The sequence below is a fragment of the Danio rerio genome, chromosome 4 (assembly GCF_049306965.1).
Source record: "Danio rerio strain Tuebingen ecotype United States chromosome 4, GRCz12tu, whole genome shotgun sequence".
Lineage (NCBI taxonomy): Eukaryota > Metazoa > Chordata > Actinopteri > Cypriniformes > Danionidae > Danio > Danio rerio.
Genome location: NC_133179.1, coordinates 72,377,501 through 72,400,142, shown reverse-complemented (window position 1 = coordinate 72,400,142; position 22,642 = coordinate 72,377,501). Strand labels below are relative to the sequence as shown.

At 40.0% G+C, this 22,642-nt stretch overlaps 2 protein-coding genes across 6 annotated transcripts in view; both read left to right on the top strand.

Moving 5' to 3' along the window:
• Positions 1–22,642, top strand: part of tmem19 (transmembrane protein 19) — a 1,055,620-nt gene that overhangs the window by 939,781 nt on the left and 93,197 nt on the right. The gene's annotated exons all lie outside the window — the stretch shown is intronic.
• pyroxd1 (pyridine nucleotide-disulphide oxidoreductase domain 1) overlaps positions 20,941–22,642 on the top strand; it is a 47,716-nt gene continuing 46,014 nt past the window's right edge. For 3 of the 4 annotated variants that reach the window (XM_068219563.2, XM_073945800.1, XM_009300976.5), the window contains exons 1-3: positions 20,941–21,215; positions 22,326–22,406; positions 22,570–22,642. The exon at positions 22,570–22,642 is cut by the window's right edge and continues 47 nt beyond it. In XM_068219563.2, coding sequence (XP_068075664.1) covers positions 21,144–21,215; positions 22,326–22,406; positions 22,570–22,642 — 226 coding nt within the window. In that variant the 5' untranslated portion in view covers positions 20,941–21,143. 4 annotated transcript variants of the gene reach the window in all.

Genomic DNA, 22,642 nt, shown 5'->3' with positions numbered 1-22,642 from the left:
TAAGACCAGCTAAAAAGTGGCCAAAACCCCTCTAAAACCAGCCTGACCAGCTAAGACTAGCTAGACCAGCTAAAACCAGCTAAGACCAACCTGACCAACTAAGACCAGCTAAAAAGTGGCCAAAACCCCTCTAAAACCAGCCTGACCAGCTAAAACCAGCTTGACCAACTAAGACCAGCTTGACCAGTTAAAACCAGCTAAGACCAACCTGACCAATTAAGACCAGCTAAAAAGTGGCCAAAACCCCTCTAAAACCAGCCTGATAAACCAGCCATGACCAGCCTGGGAAACAAGCTAAAACCAGCTTGGGTGACCAGCTAAAACCAGCCTGACCAGCTTAGGCTGGTTTAAGCAGTTTTTTTCAGTAGGGTATATATATATATATATGCAAATATTTTCTCCGCTCTACAGGAAAGAAACAAGGCCTGAGAAATGTCTTTGGACCCTCGTTTCAATTGACATCTATATAGCCGCCTTCTGTCGTCATCATTTTTCTCGCGAACATATCCTGGTCATTTCCCGCGTCTCTCTGATGGTGAACGTCCACCGCCACGAGCGGGCAAACACGGCCGGTGGCTGCCCTAATAAAAAGCTGTCACCGAGCCAGAAATAGATGAGATGTATAACCGTGGACGGGCCAGGTGCAGTGCGCATGAAGCCATCAGACGGAAAAACACATGTCAGCGGCGTTTCGCATAACGACACATGCATTATCAGCGATGAGAGACGGGCAGCGAGGTTAATAAAAGTCTCCCGTTCCCCATTTACAAGACTGGCATCTGTAATGATCAACTAAATGTGCATTGGAAAGGCTCACTGGACATGTGAAATGACTATAAGTTAGACTGCAGTTTTCAGGTCAAATGAATGCTGAAGGGCTGTGCGACATCCTTTTTCCCACTAATGATATTTACAGAGACGCATTATCAACGAATAACAGATTATTCTCCGACGGTTTTTGGCTCAACACCAAATAAACACCACAGAACGATTTAACAATGCTTACTGAGCATGTTTACCTCACATTTTCCCCCATACCTGTCAACATTGGTATGTGAAAATAAGGGATATGCCCACCATAATAAGGGATTCCTCCAACAGCCCAGTAATTTACCCAGTAAACTACTAAATATGTTTATTTGGAGCTGTTTCATTGTAAATGGTCAGTAATATGTGAATAAATATGTCAGTAATGTGAAAAGAAATAGTATACATTAGCAACAAATACATTCCCTGCTGAAAAATCCAGCTTAAACCAGCCTAGGCTGCTTGGCTGGCTTTAGCTGGTTGACCAGCCATTTTATAGGGGTTTTGGCCATTTCCAGGCTGGTTTCCAGCCATTTCCAGCCTGGTCTTAGCTGGTCAGGCTGGATAATGACCCGCCAAATCCAGCTAAAACCAGCTTGACCAGCCTGGTTTTAGCTGGATATAGCTGGTTTTGGCTGGACTCCCAGTTTGGCTAGGCTGGTCAAGCTGGTTTTAGCTGGTCATCTCCCAGCCTGACTAGCTAAGGCCAGGCTGGAAATGGCTGGAAACCAGCCTGGAAGTGGCCAAAACCCCTCTAAAACCAGCCTGGTCGACCAGCTAAAACCAGCCATCCAGCCTAGGCTGGTTTAAGCTGGATTTTTCAGCAGGGTTAGCAAACAGTTCAGCTTATAAAAATGAATAGCTGTTATATAATGAAATAGAATCAAGCTAAATCTCATTAGCCGTTTCTTCTCTGTATAACTTACACATTCTGATTAAAGAGCAACGGATGAATCTCTCATTTATTTAGATTTTTTTTATTACATTAAATAAGAGTTGCCACTTTAAAAATGGACACATCTTACTTTATTTATTTATTTATTTAATTATTTTATTAGAATATGCAAAAAGCAACCCAAGCTCATTCTGGAAACGTAGCCCCGCGGACGTTTCTGGGGACCGCGATTTACGTGGCCGGAGGTACGTAAGGCCGCGTTTAGTTTTTTTCGAGCGAACGCTGCAGGGCGGTGTGGCGCCGCTCCGCCCCTCCTCTTTGCGCTCGCCGGCCGACGGCTCGCCTCCGAGTGGAGGGCTTTCCCGATGCAACCAGTTTGTCCGCTTAGCTCACAGCGTTGCGTCGGCAGAGCGGAGGCCCCGGAGGAGGAGGAGGAGCCGGCCGCGGGGACGATGACCGGGATCGAGTCCAGGGAACAGCGGTTCCGGAAATCAGGTAAGACGAAAAACAGAATCCGAAAAATAAGGGCGAGAACGCGGCGGGATTCAAAAACGCGGTCGAAATCGAAGACGAGGGCTTTTGCTTTTTTTTTTTTCTGGACGGCTTTTGCGAACCGTCGCTCGGGTTTAGGGAAGGAGGAGGAGGAGGAGGAAGAGGAGGGGCGGCCGAGTCGGCTGATCCGGCGGCTTTTCGCACGAGAGCGGCGCGGATCCACGAAAACAAAAAACGCTCGAATACGTACCTCCTGAGACGTAAATCGCGGTCCGCAGAAACATCCGCAGGGCTACATTTCCACAATGAGCCCGGGTTGGCAAATCACAATAATAATACAAGAAAACATCATAAAAAAAAGAACAAAAACAAAGCAACAAAACAAAAACAATATAGTCAGGTACTGGTATGTGCGTGAGTGTGCGTGCATGTGTGTGTGTGTATGTTAGCATGTAAAGGTAACTTGGTGGACAGGTCAGAGTACATACGTAAGGAACAATAACAGTCAATAAATGAAGCAAGCACCACAGATATAAATAAAACATATAGAAAGAAACCGGTCAGTTGTAAGGAGTAACAACAATGCTTATTAATGTATGATAGTAAAAATAAAAGTAAAAAGAAAGAAAGGACAACAGTAATAATAACTGACAATACTAATAAATCACAAGCGCTACACCAACTACTACTACAGAAAGTTACTTATATTACAACTACTACTGCTGCTACTACAGCCACAACCACGGCTACTACTACTACTACTGATACTACTACAACAATGACTACCATTACTGATACTACTATAGCGTTTGCTACAACTAAGGGTGCTTTCACACCTGCCTTATTTAGTTCGATTGAATCGCACTAGAGTTCGTTTCCCCTTTTGGTGCGGTTGGTTTGGGCAGGTGAGAATGCAGCAATCGTACTGGAGTGCGCACCAAAAGTGGACCAAATAAGCGTACCGAGACCTGCTTGAAGAGGTGATCTCGGTACGCTTTCAAACGAATCCTGGAGCGGTTCGTTTGTGGTGAGAATATGATCCGTACTAAAACAGGTCCAACCGCTGAAAGCACTGCGCGTTTTGGACTAATCCAGCTGCCGTAGGCCGATGCGCTGTGCATTATGGGATATGGAGGAAAATATTTGTTGACAGCGCTTTACCAACAGAGAGAGAGAGAGAGAGGGGAAAACATTACCTGATGGATCGTTGGTAATATTTCCGCAAGATGACCATGTCGCAGTTTAGCTAAATTAATTCACGTCTCCTCCTGAAGTGACGAGCATTGCATTAAACACTGTTTTCCAGTCGCGGCCGCGCTTCATTTTCGTAATGTATAGTTTGTCTAAAGCAGGGATACAATCAGCCAGCGAAGTCGTCCCTCCAGAGTAAAAGGTTTTGTTTACCTGCGGGAGTTCACTGGCATTTTCCCGTACGTGAATTCTGACCAATCAATAAGCAGTTTAGGAAACATGTTCAACAACATCTGGCCAATGAGAGATGTGGATTTTGTCACATGACTGCTTTTTGGTTCGTTTCAACTGGTTCGGACCAAAGCCAGCAGTGTGGTGTGAAAACGACCCAAAGACGGCAGAAGATGCAACAATGTATCATTTATTACCCTTGGTCCCGACCAAATGAAGTAAACTACAGATGTGAAAGCACCCTAATACAACAACGTCTATTGCTACTACTACTACTACCGCAATCACTTCTACTACATCTACATCAACAACATCTACTACTGATATTACTACACCAACAACAACTACTACTACTGCTACTGCAACAACCACACCTTTACTACATCTGCTACTACTATACCAACGCCATCTACTACTACATGAACTATTACTTCAATAATCTCCGTAACAATAACTCAATAACAATAATTCAATAACAATCTAACGTTATAATGAAAGCATTCGTCAGTTTTCTTAACTTTTTATGCTCATTAAAGACAAAATTAGTTGTGTTTGAAAAAAAAAACACCAAGATCGAAATCTTTATATGTTATTATTATTAATTATGTGTGTTTAAACACGCACCCAAAAGCCAGACTTTCACTCCGCTTCGGATCACGTGTACAGAATCCGTTTGGGTAACAGCATCTGTTTATCACTATGGAGCGCGTCAGCTGACAGTCACGCACCATTATATGACTGTTTTGAGGATTGTGTAGGATGGGCGACGGCACCTGTAATCAAAAGGTAAGGGAATCACTCCGTATTTAATATCTGACCAGGCTGGTTTTAGCTGGTCTCCCAGCCTGACCAGCTAAAACCAGCTAAGACCAGCCAGCCTGACCAGCTAAAACCAGATAAGAACAGCCAGCTTGACTAGCTAAGACCAACCTGACAAGCTAAAACCAGCCTGGCCAACTAAGATCAGCTAAAAAGTTGCCAAATCCCTCTAAAACCAGCCTGACCCGTTAAAGCCAGCTAAGACCAACCTGACCAACTAAGACCAGCTAAAAAGCAGCCAAAACCCCTCTAAAACCAGCCTGACCAGCTAAAACCAGCTAAGACTAGTTTGACCAGCTAAAACTAGCTAAGACCAACCTAACTAAAAAGCAGCCAAAACTCCTTCAAAACCAGCCTGACTAGCTAAAACCAGCTTGACCAGCTGAAACCAGCAAAGACTAGTTTGACCAGCTAAAACCAACCAGACCAACTAAAACCAGCTAAAAAGTGGCCAAAACTCCTCCAAAACCAGCCTGACCAGCTAAAACCAGCCTGACCAACTAAGATCAGGTAAAAAGCAGCCAAAACCCCTCTAAAACCAGCCTGACAAGCTAAAACCAGCTAAGACTAGTTTGACCAGCTAAAACTAGCTAAGACCAACCTAACTAAAAAGCAGCCAAAACTCCTCCAAAACCAGCCTGACTAGCTAAAACCAGCTTGACCAGCTGAAACCAGCTAAGACTAGTTTGACCAGCTAAAACCAACCAGACCAACTAAAACCAGCTAAAAAGTGGCCAAAACTCCTCCAAAACCAGCCTGACCAGCTAAAACCAGCCTGACCAACTATGATCAGCTAAAAAGCAGCCAAAACCCCTCTAAAACCAGCCTGACCAGCTAAAACCAGCTAAGACTAGTTTGACCAGCTAAAACTAGCTAAGACCAACCTGACTAACTAAAAAGCAGCCAAAACTCCTCCAAAACCAGCCTGACTAGCTAAAACCAGCTTGACCAGCTGAAACCAGCTAAGACTAGTTTGACCAGCTAAAACCAACCAGACCAACTAAAACCAGCTAAAAAGTGGCCAAAACTCCTCCAAAACCAGCCTGACCAGCTAAAACCAGTCTGACCAGCTAAGACTAGTTTGACCAGCTAAAACTAGCTAAGACCAACCTGACTAACTAAAAAGCAGCCAAAACCAGCCTGACCAGCTAAAACCAGCTTGACCAGCTGAAACCAGCTAAGACTAGTTTGACCAGCTAAAACCAACCAGACCAACTAAAACCAGCTAAAAAGTGGCCAAAACTCCTCCAAAACCACCCTGACCAGCTAAAACCAGCCTGACCAGCTAAGACTAGTTTGACCAGCTAAAACTAGCTAAGACCAACCTGACTAACTAAAAAGCAGCCAAAACCAGCCTGACCAGCTAAAACCAGCTTGACCTGCTGAAACCAGCTAAGACTAGTTGGACCAGCTAAAACCAGCTAAGACCAACCCGACCAACTAAAACCAGCTAAAAGTGGCCAAAACTCATCTAAAACCAGCCTGACCAGCTAAAACCAGCTTGATCAACTAAAACCAGCTAAGACTAGTTTGACCAGCTAAAACCAGCTAAGACCAACCTGACCAATTAAGACCAGCTAAAAAGTGGCCAAAACCCCTCTAAAACCAGCCTGACAAATCAGCCATGACCAGCTTGGGTGACCAGCAAAAACCAGCCTGACCAGCTTTGGCTGGTTTAAGCTGTTTATTTCAGTAGGGTTTTAGGATGAAACACAGGTTTAGTGTGTTCTAAGAGTCTACTTAGGAGCAGACATAACAGTAAAGCACTTCATATAATTTCTTCTCAAAAATAAACATCCTAATTATTGTGACGTTGTACCAAATGTGGTTTTACCTCGCTGTGACATCATTTCTATTCTGATCCAAGGGTATCAAGGGTGTTAATATGCCAGGCAATAGCAGGATTGGTCGTAGTCACGGTTGATGTATCTGTCGTAATGACGCTCTTGTCCATGAAATGAGGTCAGAGGCTACAGCTGCTGTTCAGTGCTGTTAATACGGCTGACAAACACAGCCATCAGATCCATTACATTCACAGTCTGAAGAGGCAGGAGAGGATAGCTTGAGCTCGAGAGTGACTCATTTAATGTGGATAATTGTTGTGTGCATTTTGAAGACACGTTTTGTTTCACTCGCTTGGGAAAGTTTTCTTTTTATTTTAATTCCATTGCTCTTGTGTACTTCTCGGCTGTGTTTGAAAACTAAAGGACTGATACAAATACAACTCTTAAGCTACCATCACTTTCATTCATTCATTTTCTTTCCCGCTTAGTCCCATTATTAATCTGGGGTTGCCACAGCGGAATGAACCACCAACTTATCAAGCATATGATTTATGCAGCGGATGCCGGAAAGAGAAACTTTTATCAAATCCATTTTTAACCCTGCTGAAGTTTAATGGTTAATTCGTACGAGTTCAGTCGTACGAAAATGTACGATTTTAAAAAGGAGGTGTGGCACCCAACCCCACCCCTAACCCCAACCGTCATTAGGTGGTGGGCAAATCGTCCTAAATTGTACGAATTAGATTGTACGAATTCTTACGAAGTAGCCAATAAATTAAAAACTTTCGAACTGCTGTGAGATAGCATTGGATTTAGAAGCTTATACAGATTTTTACAAATGGTTTAGACAGCATAAATAGAAAAGAACTAGTTTATCTGAGTATCCAGCCTGATCTCACAAGGAAACGTAACTATTTTACGTTTTGTCAGTCTTAATGGTTAATTCGTAAAAGTTCAGTCGTACGAAAATGTACGATTTTAAAAAGAAAGCGTGGCACCCAACCCCACCCCTAACCCCAACCGTCCTTGGGTGATGGGCAAATCGTACTAAATTGTATGAATTAGATCGTTCGAATTTATACGACTTAACCGTTAAATTAAAAATGTACGAATTGCTGTGAGATTGCGTTGGATTTAGAAGCTCATACACATTTTTACAAATGGTTTAGACAGCATAAATAGAAAAGAACTAGTTTATCTGAGTATCCAGCCTGATCTCACAAGGAAACGTAACTATTTTACGTTTTGTCAGTCTTAATGGTTAATTCGTAAAAGTTCAGTCGTACGAAAATGTACGATTTTAAAAAGGAAGCGTGGCACCCAACCCCACCCCTAACCCCAACCGTCCTTGGGTGATGGGCAAATCGTACTAAATTGTATGAATTAGATCGTTCGAATTTATACGACTTAACCGTTAAATTAAAAATGTACGAATTGCTGTGAGATTGCGTTGGATTTAGAAGCTCATACACATTTTTACAAATGGTTTAGACAGCATAAATAGGAAGAGCTAGTTTATCTGAGTATCCAGCCTGATCTCACAAGGAAACGTAACTATTTTACGTTTTGTCAGTTTAATGGTTAATTCGTACAAGTTCAGTCGTACGAAAATGTACGATTTTAAAAAGGAAGCGTGGCACCCAACCCCACCCCTAACCCCAACCGTCCTTGGGTGATGGGCAAACCGTACTAAATTGTATAAATTAGATCGTACGAATTTATACGAGTTAACCGTTAAATTAAAAATTTACGAATTGCTGTGAGATGTGCTCATACACATTTTTACAAATGGTTTAGACAGCATAAATAGGAAGAGCTAGTTTATCTGAGTATCCAGCCTGATCTCACAAGGAAACGTAACTATTTTACTTTTTGTCAGTTTCGTGGTAAATTCGTAGGAATTTGTACAAATGTCGTACGAAAATCGTAAGATTTTAAATGACATGTATGGAACAAAATCAATGCCAAAAGTCTTGAATTAAAAAGCTTGTTGAATAGCACAAACTGAAAAAAATAATACACCGTATAAACAAGTTCTTGCATTTTAATGACTTGAATTCCAGGGTTTGTATTTTTAGGTCCTGAAATCTGTTTATTTAAGCTGTGAATATTTCAATGAAAAATATTTCAAACACGTTTTCATACTTAAAAATTCAATAATTCATATTCATTTTTCAGATTTCACTTACAAAATATTCAATACCCTTTAAAATACGATGTATAATATTCAAAAGGTCATTTTCAGTTCATTTTATTTCAGTTCAAATATTCGCTTGCATAAATTCAGTGGATCAAATTCGACTGTTAAAATTCAACATTACATCCGGGAACTGCAGGAGAAGCAATAGATTGCAGAGTGAAGATCGCCAGCTGCTCTAGCTTTCACCAGCAGGTGGAGATGGAATAATGTAAGATTTTTAACCCAGTAAACAGGCGAGAAAAGGCTAATAAAGGCACAAAAGTAGCATTTAATATTAATATCAATGCCTTGGACATTGTAAATAATAAAAAGTATGAGTAAAATGAGTAAATGAGGTTTTAGTCATCTATATTTGCCCTTATGTAACGGAAGCCAGCTGGTGAATCTCACTCCTCGGATCCAGCGACAGACGTTGTTCTGCAATCTTTAGCATCCTCGGAGCATTTGACTTCCATGCCATATATTATAACCTATCCCAATCCTGACATAGCTGCGTTTAAATAATAACTGAAGACGCTCATTTAATGCATTCGCACGTTATGTTAATTTTTTTTTTAACTACACGTCCCATCCATAACCAACCTTAAATCATATCTGAACTCTTTGTTTAACAGTTCCAAGTAAACTGTTTTGTGACATTCTCATAAAATCTCTCTGATTTTGAATATCCTTGTTCGTAATTGTTCTTAGTCCTGATCATATTCATCAAAAGACGGTTTATGTGCAAGTAACCGCACGGGAGCGAGCCGGCATGGAAGTCAAATGCTCCGAGGATGCTAAAGATTGCAGAACAACGTCTGTCGCTGGATCCGAGGAGTGAGATTTACACGATCACCAGCTGGCTTTCGTTACATAAGGGCAAATATAGATGACTAAAACCTCATTTAATCATTTTACTCATACTTTTTATTATTTACAATGTCCAAGGCATTGATATTAATAATAAATTCTACTTTTGTGCCTTTATTAGCTTTTTTCTCGCCTGTTTACTGGGTTAAAAATCTTACATTATTCCATCTCCACCTGCTGGTGAAAGCTAGAGCAGCTGGCGATCTTCACTCTGCAATCTATTGCTTCTCCTGCAGTTCCCGGATGTAATGTTGAATTTTAACAGTCGAATTTGATCCACTGAATTTATGCAAGCGAATATTTGAACTGAAATAAAATGAACTGAAAATGACCTTTTGAATATTATACATCGTATTTTTAAAGGGTATTGAATATTTTGTAAGTGAAATCTGAAAATATGAATTATTGAAGTTTTAAGTATGAAAACGTGTTCGAAATATTTTTCATTGAAATATTCTCAGCTTAAATAAACAGATTTCAGGACCTAAAAATACAAACTCTGGAATTCAAGTCATTAAAATGCAAGAACTTGTTAATATGGTGTATTATTTTTTTCAGTTTGTGCTATTCAACAAGCTTTTTAATTCAAGACTTTTGGCATTGATTTTGTTCCATAGACGTGGCACCCAACCCGCCACTACACCCATCTGTCATTGGGGGGTGAGTAAATCTTGCTTAATTGTGCACTGCAAATAAAAAAATTGTCATGTTTCTAGTCCAAATATCGAAAAATTCTTAAATCAAGAAGAATTTTTTAGTTTTAAGAAATAATGTCAAAACTAAGCGAGTTTTTCCTTAAAACAAGCTAAATAATCTGCCTTGTGCAGTGAAATAAGGGGTGAGTGAAATAATCTTATGTCAAAAGGAAAAACAAGATTGTTTTGTTTACCACATTGGCAGATTGGGTAAGCAAAGGAAGTGACATTTTTTAATGCAAAGCCGAGACATAAAAACGTAATATACACTGACAACATTCAGCAATGAACTGTGGTCGAACTGTGGAGACAAACAGCCAACATGCCAAGAAGCAGAATGTGCTTTATGTTCTCTATTGTTGTTTATGAGGGCATTAAAAACATGAGGAAAGTGTGAGTGTTGCAGATTTCTCTTTCTATTCAAGTGCAAATTGCTGCGCATCTATATTTAAAGGTGCTGTATGTAAGTTTCTGACTCCTCTAAGGCATAAAATAACCATAACGTGAACATTCTTGTTTATCTGAAAAGTCAGATATTCTGTGTCCTGACAGCACGCTATGTGATGAGAGTGATAAGCAAGACCCAGGAGCTAAGTTTTTGTTTTCATAAATCCACCAATGTGTACGCTTTTTGAGATCTCAAATTTCTCTCGTGAGTGTCATTCGCGACTGCAGTTCTCGCATAAATCCACCGGAGTCCGCTGTCGACTGACTAGCTTACTGACTGGCCAACCGACCGATCCCTCCACCCTTCCCTAAACCCAACCGACAGCATTTTAAAAAAGCACCGATTGACCAGTGCCCACCCACTTCCCTAAACCCAACCGACAGTGTTTTCAAAAGCAATCCAGAAAAAGAAAAGCCTTCGCCTGACTTTTACCACGTTTTCAGATTTCACCACATTCTCACCCTGTTATTTGTTTCTTTATTTTAGTTTTTGGCTTCTGTTTTTGTCTTACCTGCTTTCTGGAACCCCGTTGTGGCGGTCAACTACGATCTGCCTCTCAAGTCCGCCGACGTACATGTCAAGCTTCCGGGCAAACTGGTAACAGCGGAAAAGCCGTCCATACGGAGGTAAGCGGTCAGCTGGGAAGCGAGAAAAGAAACTGCGTCATACCGCCCCCTAGCGTTTGTTTTAAAGATGAAATACAGCCATACGTTCCTCTGGCTACATAATTCGCCCGAAACGTATATAGGGCTACGTTTTCATAAAGAGCCTATGTTGACTTTTGATGACGTATCCGCATCATGAGTTTCAAAAAAAGATCAATCCAAAAGTCATTTTGTAATTTTGGCTTCATTTGTGAATTGCGAGGATCGGAACAGATCGGGGTAACGGATCCGGCATGTTACCCGAGGATGGACAGGTGCATGCACGAAAGTTGAAAGCGGGGCGGGGTTGTCGCGGACAAAAGTGAAGAGGTTTGGGAAGTCGCAAAAGAAAGTTAAAGTGAACAGCGGACGGTGTAGGAGAGCAGTTGAGGAGACGGATCAGTAAACTGAGGTGCCATATCAGATTTCAGAGGTGCCGGATCCAGCATGTGTAGGCACAAATTAAGCCCTGACTCTAACCGAAGTGCTAGAAATTCAGTGTTTGTGTACTCAACTCGCTGTCTTTTTTTACTCAAGTTTTGGTCCAGTGTGATTGGCTGTTGTTATAACAATCATGCAAGCACTGATGTCAACACCTCATCTGAATCTAGGTTTAATAGGGTTAGAGGTTAGGGTTTACAAAACAAAACGGACTGAAAGACACAAAACTAAACCGAATACAAGGCATAAATAAATGAGGTAATGAAGCTACAACAAGCTACACACAAGGTACAGGTGAACACAATAAGCCTGTAATTTAAAACTTTGGGTTAGACATGTTCACCAAACGGCTGACTAATGGCCACTGCGACAAAAAAAATCCTTCCTCCGATGAAATTTTAGCAGTCTCCGAAGATTTGAAACACTTTCCTGCAGTATATCCTGTGACTACAGTCGAAGCAGGAACTATTTGGAGCAACAAACCTGATGACGAAACTAGAACGACAATGTCAAACCACCTCAGGGAAAATCTTAAAATAATTCCGACGGACCAATGTTCTGGAGTGATTCGTTTACAATTCTGATATGTTCAATGACACGTTCAATGTATCTTAATAAACTCCTAATGTGCTGCTTATTAATAGTTAGTAAGATAGTAGTTACGTTTTTAGGTATTGTTAGTCTTAGGGATGTAGAATAAAAATTATAAAGTGGGTAGCTCCATGTTTAATACGGCATTAAAACATGTCAGTGATGCAAATTGATTTGATGTTAAAACCTTGACGTCTATTCGACATCCCAACACTGATGCCCTTTCGACCACCAAAATAAAAGCGCAAAAATTATAACACGATAGGTTTAATTAATCCTATACTTCATTTTTTCATTCCCTATTAATGTGTTTGTGCAGGATCTATGCAAGTTTTTCGAGTTTAAAGTTGAAATATATGCCACACAGTTCCAGCAAGTGCACTTCCAGTAAAAAGACGAGCCCTGACTCTAACCGAAGTGCTAGAAATTCAGTGTTTGTGTACTCAACTCGCTGTCTTTTTTACTCGCGTTTTGGTCCAGTGTGATTGGCTGTTGTTATAACAATCATGCAAGCACTGATGTCAACACCTCATCTGAATCTAGTGTAAGTTTAATAGGGTTAGAGGTTAGGGTTTACAAAACAAAACAGACTGAAAGACACAAAACTGAACCGAATACAAGGCATAAATAAATGAGGTAATGAAGCTAAAACAAGCTGCACACAAGGTACAGGTGAACACAATAAGCCTGTAATGTAAAACTTCGGGTTAGACAACGGCTGATTAATAGCCATTGCGACAAAAAATTCCTTCCTCCGATGAAATTTTAGCAGTCTCCGAAGATTTGAAACTCCTTCCTGCAGTGTTTCCTGTGACTACAGTCAAAGCAGGAACTATTTGGAGCAACAAACCTGATGGCGAAACTAGGACGACAATGTCAAACCACCTCAGGGAAAATCTTAAAATAATTCAGACGGACCAATGAGGAGTGATTCGTTTACAATTCTGATATGTTCAATGACACGTTCAACGTACCTTAATAAACTCCTAATTTGCTGCTAATTAATAGTTAGTAAGATAGTAGTTACGTTTTTAGGTATTGTTAGTCCTAGGGATGTAGAATAAAATTATAAAGTGGGTAGCTCCATGTTTAATACGGCATCAAAACATGTCAGTGATGCAAATTGATTTGATGTTAAAACCTTGACGTCTATTCGACATCCCAACACTGATGCCCTTTCGACCACCAAAATAAAAGCGCTAAAAGTATAACAGTATCGGTTTAAATAATCCTATACTTCATTTTTTCATTCGCTATTAATGTGTTTGTGCAGGATCTATGCAAGTTTTTCGAGTTTAAAGTTGAAATATATGCCACACAGTTCCAGCAAGTGCACTTCCAGTAAAAAGACGAGCCCTAAAGACTAAACAGCACGCCACACATCCAGTTCATTAGGTTGAAATGCATCAGGCATTTTCCATGAAGAGAATTTTACCACGTGAAAACTCATGCCCAGTGAACTTAAGCTATCCTCATGTCCAGGGGCAGCCGTTCCTGTGTGGATCAAATAAGGGGGTTGACGTGCCACATTCGGGGCAATGTTTTAACATGTCCAGGGGGCGTATCAACATCATCAACATATCAACATTTTAGGGGCACGCCACCGATGCCGTAATTCAGATAACACTTGCGCGTCCGTGTCTGTTATGCTGATGCTTTTTCCACTTATTTTGACACATTTGACACTCTCGGTTTATTTTCGGTCCGTGACTCATGAAAGCGAACGCTCTTCAGACATGAAATCAGGGGACATTACATGTATACCATTTTACAGCGGTCGCAGCCGTAATTATTTCCAGCACTCTGCTTGTGGCATCACAGCAGCGCTTTTGTAACAACACTTGCTTGTGTGATGTTGCTGTAATAACATACGAGCTGAAATCTATATTTATGTAGTGAAGATCAAAAATAGATTGTTCGCTTTTTTTCTTCGCCATTTAATTATTTTAAATTGCCTGGAAAGCAGAAAGAATAATGATTATTACAACAATTTTCTAAAGATCACATCAGTAGGTCAGAAAATTCAGCCCGATCTTACGAGGACACGTAAGTATTTTACGTTTTGACAGTTTAGTGGCTAATTCGTACGAGTTCAGTCGTACGAAAATTGTAAAAGGGAGGCGAGGCACCCAACCCCACCCCTAACCCCAACCATCATTGGGTGATGAGCAAATCGTGCTAAATTGTATGAATAAGATCGTATGAATTTATACGAATTAAATCAAAAAGTTACGAATTGCCGTGAGATTTTGTTTGAAAATAAGTCAATCCAGAGATCTAAAAGCTACTAGTCTCTTACATCTCTTTTTTTTGGGGGGTTTCACAGTTCACTGATAACAGTTTGTTTGTTATCCATATCTTTAGGCACTTTAGAGAACCGTATTATATTTACCAAAATGTGACGTATACCAGAGTCCCTTTCAAGCAGAGTTCACTCTGCGGCCATATAAACCGGGGGAATCCTGAAATCTGGAAAACTGCTCGCTGAACTTACAATTAAAGGGCACCTATGATGAAAGTCATCTTTTAGGAGCTGCTTGGACTGAACTATGTGTAGGTTTAGTGCGTCCATAGTCATATAAGGGAGCTTTAAAGACAATAAGTCTCGTTTTTTTTTATTTTTCGTTAAAATCAGTATCCTATCAAAATCCCTCCCATTTTTGACAGTTTAGTGGCTAATTCGTTCGAGTTCAGTCGTACGAAAATTGTAAAAGGGAGGCGAGGCACCCAACCCCACCCCTAACCCCAACCATCATTGGGTGATGAGCAAATCTTTCTAAATTGTATGAATTAGATCGTATGAATTTATACGAATTAAATCAAAAAGTTACGAATTGCCGTGAGATTTTGTTTGAAAATTAGTCAATCCAGAGATCTAAAAGCTACTAATCTCTTACCTCTCTTTTTTTGGGGGGGGTTTCACAGTTCACTGATAGTAGTTTGTTTGTTATCCATATCTTTAGGCACTTTAGAGAACCGTATTATATTTACCAAAATTTGACGTATACCAGAGTCCCTTTCAAGCAGAGTTCACTCTGCGGCCATATAAACCGGGGGAATCCTGAAATCTGGAAAACTGCTCGCTGAACTTACAATTAAAGGGCACCTATGATGAAAGTCATCTTTTAGGAGCTGCTTGGACAGAACTATGTGTAGGTTTAGTCCGTCCATAGTCATATTAGAGGGCTTTAAAGACAATAAGTCTCGTTTTTTTTTTCGTTAAAATCAGTATCCTATCAAAATCCCTACCATTTTTAACAGTTTAGTGGCTAATTCGTACGAGTTCAGTCGTACGAAAATTGTAAAAGGGAGGCGAGGCACCCAACCCCACCCTTAACCCCAATTATCATTGGGTGATTAGCAAATCGTACTAAATTGTATGAATTAGATCGTACGAATTCATACGAATTAGCCACTAAATCCAAAAGTTACGAATTGCCGTGAGATTTTGTTTGAAAATTACTCAATCCAGAAAATTAAAAGCTACTAGTCAGTTTACATCTCTTTTTTATTTTTTTAGGTTTCCCAGTTCACTGATAACAGTTTGTTTGTTATCCATATCTTTAGGCACTTTAGAGAACCGTATTATATTTACCAAAATGTGACGTATACCAGAGTCCCTTTCAAGCAGAGTTCACTCCACGGCCATATAAACCGGGGGAATCCTGAAATCTGGAAAACTGCTCGCTGAACTTACAATTAAAGGGCACCTATGATGAAAGTCATCTTTTAGGAGCTGCTTGGACAGAACTATGTGTAGGTTTAGTGCGTCCATAGTCATATAAGGGAGCTTTAAAGACAATAAGTCTCGTTTTTTTTTATTTTTCGTTAAAATCAGTATCCTATCAAAATCCCTCCCATTTTTGACAGTTTAGTGGCTAATTCGTTCGAGTTCAGTCGTACGAAAATTGTAAAAGGGAGGCGAGGCACCCAACCCCACCCCTAACCCCAACCATCATTGGGTGATGAGCAAATCTTACTAAATTGTATGAATTAGATCGTATGAATTTATACGAATTAAATCAAAAAGTTACGAATTGCCGTGAGATTTTGTTTGAAAATTAGTCAATCCAGAGATCTAAAAGCTACTAATCTCTTACCTCTCTTTTTTTGGGGGGGGTTTCACAGTTCACTGATAGTAGTTTGTTTGTTATCCATATCTTTAGGCACTTTAGAGAACCGTATTATATTTACCAAAATTTGACGTATACCAGAGTCCCTTTCAAGCAGAGTTCACTCTGCGGCCATATAAACCGGGGGAATCCTGAAATCTGGAAAACTGCTCGCTGAACTTACAATTAAAGGGCACCTATGATGAAAGTCATCTTTTAGGAGCTGCTTGGACAGAACTATGTGTAGGTTTAGTCCGTCCATAGTCATATTAGAGGGCTTTAAAGACAATAAGTCTCGTTTTTTTTTTCGTTAAAATCAGTATCCTATCAAAATCCCTACCATTTTTAACAGTTTAGTGGCTAATTCGTACGAGTTCAGTCGTACGAAAATTGTAAAAGGGAGGCGAGGCACCCAACCCCACCCTTAACCCCAATTATCATTGGGTGATTAGCAAATCGTACTAAATTGTATGAATTAGATCGTACGAATTCATACGAATTAGCCACTAAATCCAAAAGTTACGAATTGCCGTGAGATTTTGTTTGAAAATTACTCAATCCAGAAAATTAAAAGCTACTAGTCAGTTTACATCTCTTTTTTATTTTTTTAGGTTTCCCAGTTCACTGATAACAGTTTGTTTGTTATCCATATCTTTAGGCACTTTAGAGAACCGTATTATATTTACCAAAATGTGACGTATACCAGAGTCCCTTTCAAGCAGAGTTCACTCTGCGGCCATATAAACAGGGGGGAATCCTGAAATCTGGAAAACTGCTCGCTGAACTTACAATTAAAGGGCACCTATGATGAAAGTCTTCTTGTAGGAGCTGCTTGGACAGAACTATGTGTAGGTTTAGTGCGTCCATAGCAAGCGGCAACCTCCCGCTCTCCCTCAGGAAGCCAATACGGAAGTAACTAAAACTGCAATTCATCTGAAATTCCGCTAGTCGTGGCCGCTCCTGGCTCCAAAACAGAGCAAATTTCAATTGAGCCCACTGTTAGAATGAACAACTTTACAGCAGAAAAAAAGGTGTTTACAGCCTGGAACAAAAAAAGATTTTGGTTAATACAGCCAATATTACCCTTCATGACAACTGTGAGGGGTGTGAATTTTTTTATAACTCATCCGTTTCCTTTATATTAAGTTATATTAAGTTTGCATAATTAAGGGCGTGGCCACTTGAGTGACAGTTAGGTCTCATTGGTCGCCGTCACGTCACCTCAGCTGAATCCTGCAGATTAGCCACTGAACTCGGCATATTTATCGTATTTCTGTGTTGTTTTATGTGGCTTTACACAGTCAACTGCCTTTTGGACTTGTTTCCTACAATTATTAGATGGCATGGCATGCTGAGTGCACTTAATTGTGCTTACAAACCATTCACGTGGCCTCCGTTCCCCATGTGAGTAAAGTTATATACTTATATACCATCTCTATACATGTATTTGTTTTATTTAAGATCATTTATCGTTTATATTTATATTTAGAGCTGTAATGCACTGCAGAATCTGACGAATTGATTAGCTGTAGGCTCTAGAACAGTCATCTGAAGCGTTGTCATACAGTGTTATGCTGGATTTCATCAATAGTCTTGCATTAACTAACACAGACTATATCTGAAGTGTTTGGAAGTAATTCGTATTTTCCTCCTGTTGAAAAACGTCATAAGAACAATGTTTAGTGGCTCAAAACACTTTATTGATATAGTATACAACCAAGCACAAGTGGTCAGAATACAAACGAGTCGCAGGTGATAAAGTATTAAGCATTTCTCCCAAAGTAAAGTGTGTCTGATTCAGGTCCAAGCAAAATGCCAGCAGGTGTCTGTAGCTCCGCTCACTCTCCGCCTCTTTGCCCTTGTTTGGTATCCCGCCGTGGGTGTGATGACGCGCGAACAAAATAGCGACGGTTGGCCACGCCTACTTGTGGCTTCTTTTGCGCCCTTTAGAAACCTATGGGTGACGTCACGGATACTACGTCCATATATTTTACGGTCTATGGTCCATAGTCATATAAGGGGGCTTTAAAGAGAATAAGTCTTTTTAAAAGACAATAAGTTTTTTTTTTTTTCGTTAAAATCAGTATCCAATCAAAATCCCTCCCATTTTGAGGCCGACCGCAACGTAATGTAGGAGTGCGGTTTCCTCACCCACCGAATTGATTGACAGCCGCGTATTAACATGTGTCTGTAATAACTCGTAGAATAATATGAACAAGACAGGTCTGAAAAGATCTGTTCAGCGCTCTGTGATCATCAATCATCGTCAAATGAGTTTTAAAACGTTTAAAAACGTTTGCATGATTGTAATAAAGTAAGTTAAAGACAGTAAAATTTGTGGACGTTAAATCAGGTTTATTTGGTACATTAACATAACAGATATCCATACAACGATGTATATAAACTTTGTTACGACATTGTATGTGACTCATCGTTGCAGAAAGGCTTGAATTAACTCCGCAACAAGTACATCGAACGATCATTGGGGAAGTTCTTACTGTAGTATATGAGATTGGCTTCCTTCATGTCTGTCACTCTGCTGTTTATCTGACGCAGCGGGAGACCGAGACACGCACATTCTCACGTTCATTTCATCAGTAGTAACTCCAAACGTGAGCGTGATACCTGGCGTACGTGAAGTTTTTGTGCATACACAGTGTTGACACATGAGGCCCCAGGTGATTTTCTCCTTTCCATGTATTTATTCACTTATTTATTATTAATAACTGCCTGATATCTGCTCGTCTTTCAAAATTAAATCGACTAATAGCTAAAAACTAGAGAGCAAGCCTTCACTCACCCTGCCATCAAACATTCCTTTATCAAATTTTTTCGCAGAGTCTTCTTTTTTGGGTCTTCCTGTTCACTAACAGTTTGTGAGAATCACATTTAAGGAACAAATGTTTACAGCCTTCTAAGATCAACGAAATGCAACTGAGCTCGCTATTTTCCATGTGCTTTCCTGTAGTTTGTCATTTGTGCAGTGAAGCCATGAACCAGCTAAGATTAGCTTAGCGATAGTGCTGCATTCATTAATCAGTTACATGTTATCCACAAAAGAGTACACAAATTTGCTTCTTTTCCACTAATAGGCCGAACAGTTCGGTTTGTTCAACCCTCTCGTTCCACGCAGATCCAGGACAGTTAGCACAGAAATGGCTCTCTGGAATGTAATACAAATGCATCAGTCATTGCATCGGTACTGTAAGTATAATATAAACAGTCAATATAGGGTCTGTAACAAACTTAACACTCCTACATATTTAGTTTTTAGTATTTTATTTTCAGATATGGCTTATGTTACAAAACCCTGCTAAAAAAAACAGCACAAACCAGCCTAGGCTGGTTTTAGCTGGCCAACCAGCCTGGTTTTAGAGGGGTTTTGGCCATTTCCAGGCTGGTTTCCAGCCATTTCCAGCCTTGTCTTAGCTGGTCAAGCTGGGAGATAACCAGCTAAAACCAGCTAAAACCAGCTATGTCCAGCTTAAACCAGGCTGGTTTTAGCTGGTCATTTTCCAGCCTGACTAGAAGCCCCTCTAAAACCAGGCTGGTCAACCAGCTTAGGCTGGTTTACGCTGTTTTTTTTTTCAGCAGAGGAACTGACTCCTAAACCCTTTATGCCTTCAATACTATCACTCCATAGGGAAAACCTTTTGAAGGGATTAAGGATGAGCCCTTCCAGATGGACAACAAGACTGTCTTGCTGTGTGTGTCCCAATTTGCATTCTATCCATCCTAAATAATATTGGAAAATATAATTAGTATGTCCCAAACCATATGACTGAAAAGAGTAAGTTAAAGGTTCCCAGACGCTCTACTATTTCTGGTAGAAATTCGAATTGTAGAAGCATCCGTACTCTAAACGCTGATATTGCCCACATATACATTGCGTGTTGGATGTGAATTCGATTAGAACTGCATACTCGGTTAAAAAGTGTCAGCAAACTACGAAAATGACAGACACACGAGTCGAACCGTGAAGTAGAGGCTTTGGTAAAGTTATTTGAATGATTGTTAATTAATATCTAGCCAACTGGCAAATGTTTAAATCACATTTCCCTGCTGAAAATCCAGCTTATACCAGCCTAGGCTGGTTGGCTGGTTTAAGCTGGTCGACCAGGCTGGTTTTAGAGGGGTTTTGGTAATTTCCAGGCTGGTTTCCAGTCAATTCCAGCCTGGTCTTAGCTGGTCAGGCTGGAAAATGACCAGCTAAATCCAGCTAAAACCAGCTTGACCAGCCTGGTTTAAGCTGGACATAGCTAGTTTTGGCTGGGCTCCCAGCCTGGCTAGGCTGGTCAAGCTGGTTTTAGCTGGTCATCTCCCAGCCAGACCAGGCTGGAAATGGCTGGAAACCAGCCTGGAAGTGGCCAAAACCCCTCTAAAACCAGCCAACCAGCCTAGACTGGTTTAAGCTGTTTTTTTTCAGTAGGGTTGCCATGTTATTTCATCTACTACTACAATGTGAACTCATATGAAGTCGTGGACAATACTTCTGCAAAGACATGAGGAGATCTCTGCATGAAAGACTAGCGAATGGCAATAACCTGGAAATATTTCATATCAAATAAATATTTGGTTTCAAGTAATGTGGATGATGTGTCGAGATGATTGACAAACTAAGCAACATATCGTTAATGCGGGAAGTATGTACTTTTTCTTCACAAAAAAAAGTACTTCAAAGTATTTGGGACGCAGCTAATGCGTAGCGCAAACCGTTTGACCCTCAATGCTTCCTGTAGTCAGCTGAAAGTGGGTAAACACGGAAGTCAGTTCGCTCTAAATATAGCTGCTCTTTATACCTCTGTTTTTATTTAATATGTTTATATGAGAGACAAAAAACAAGATCGATAAAAAGATCGAAAAAATTGAGCATTTCGATAGTTTGAGTCGAGCATTTCGTTCGTTGTTCCTATCTGTAAACAGATCTCCATGTGCTGAAGTTCAATGGCTTCAGAGAAACAAGTCAAGTTCGTGATTGTAGGTGGAGGAATCGCAGGTGTCACTTGTGCAGAACAGGTAAGAAACCATCGATTAATATATCATTAAACCTTTATTTCGATGCTCTATCTTAGTCATTCTGCCGACTTGAAGTAACTTTGCAAGTACGACAAATAGTCGTTAAATTATTGATAGATTAACGTTAGTATTTGGTACTTTGACGGTCCCAAACACACATTTCACTGACTCCAAGTGAATTTACATGTTAATTTAATACATTGTTAAAGAAATAGTATGTTGTTGTTAAATAACTTAGTCATTGAATGTCTAAAGGGCATCATAAATTAAAATGTAAACAAAATAACTGCCCACGTGAAGAAAATACCATGGTATTTTACTGTAAATAGTGTTTTTAACCATACATAGTAAAGTATGTATTACTGATATATTGTTTAGAACTCTTTGTTGACATTAGTATGATGCAGCATACTATTGTCGATTATACCTAATAAATAGTAGTATACTTGAGATTTACTACAGTAAACTGTGCTGTTACAGTAGTTGAATGTAAATTGTTGATGAAAACTTCATTATTGGGTAATTTGTTTACGTTAATTTTGTTGTTGCACTCTTTGCTGAAAAATCCAGCTTAAACCAGCCTATTCTGGTTGGCTGGTTTTAGCTGGTTGACCAGCCTGGTTTTAGAGGGGTTTCCAGGCTAGTTTCAAGCCATTTCCAGCCTGGTTTTAGCCGGTCTGGCTGGAAAATGACCAGCTAAATCCAGCTAAAACCAGCTTGACCAGCCTGGTTTAAGCTGGACATAGCTGGTTTTGGCTGGACTCTCAGCTTGGCTAAGCTGGTTTTAGCTGGTCCTCTCCCAGCCTAACCAGCTAAGACCAGGCTGGAAACCAGCCTGGAAGTGGCCGAAACCCCTCTAAAACCAGCCTGGTCGACATAGCAACTATAGAATTACCACAACAGGTTAATTCTTTCCTATAGTATGACTCAAAAGCAATGGTATTTTTGGTTTATGCTGGTATACCAGTATAAAAACTGGTCTTTTATATACTGTTATTATTTTGCCGGTTCATTCCGCTGTGGCGACCGAAGATTAATAAAGGGACGAAGCCGAAAAGAAAATGAATGAATGAATTTTTAAAAAATTAATTAATTTATTTATTTCTACAGATCGCATCACAGTTCCCATCAGATGAAGTTTGTCTTCTTACAGCTTCTCCTTTAGTGAAGAAGGTTACCAATTTCAGACAGGTTTGATGTTTTATATGAATCATGATCATTTTGACGTTTCAGTACAGTAATGTTACAAATGTAGAAATGTTACAAATAAATTGGATACAGATTAGAAGAATGTAAAAAATATATATAAATAGAAAAAATTAAATAAAAGTCTTGATATTGTTTTTCCATGCAGATTTCTAAAACCTTGGAAGAATTTGATATTGAAGAACAGCCGTCCCATGTTTTAGAGGAAAAGTATCCCAACC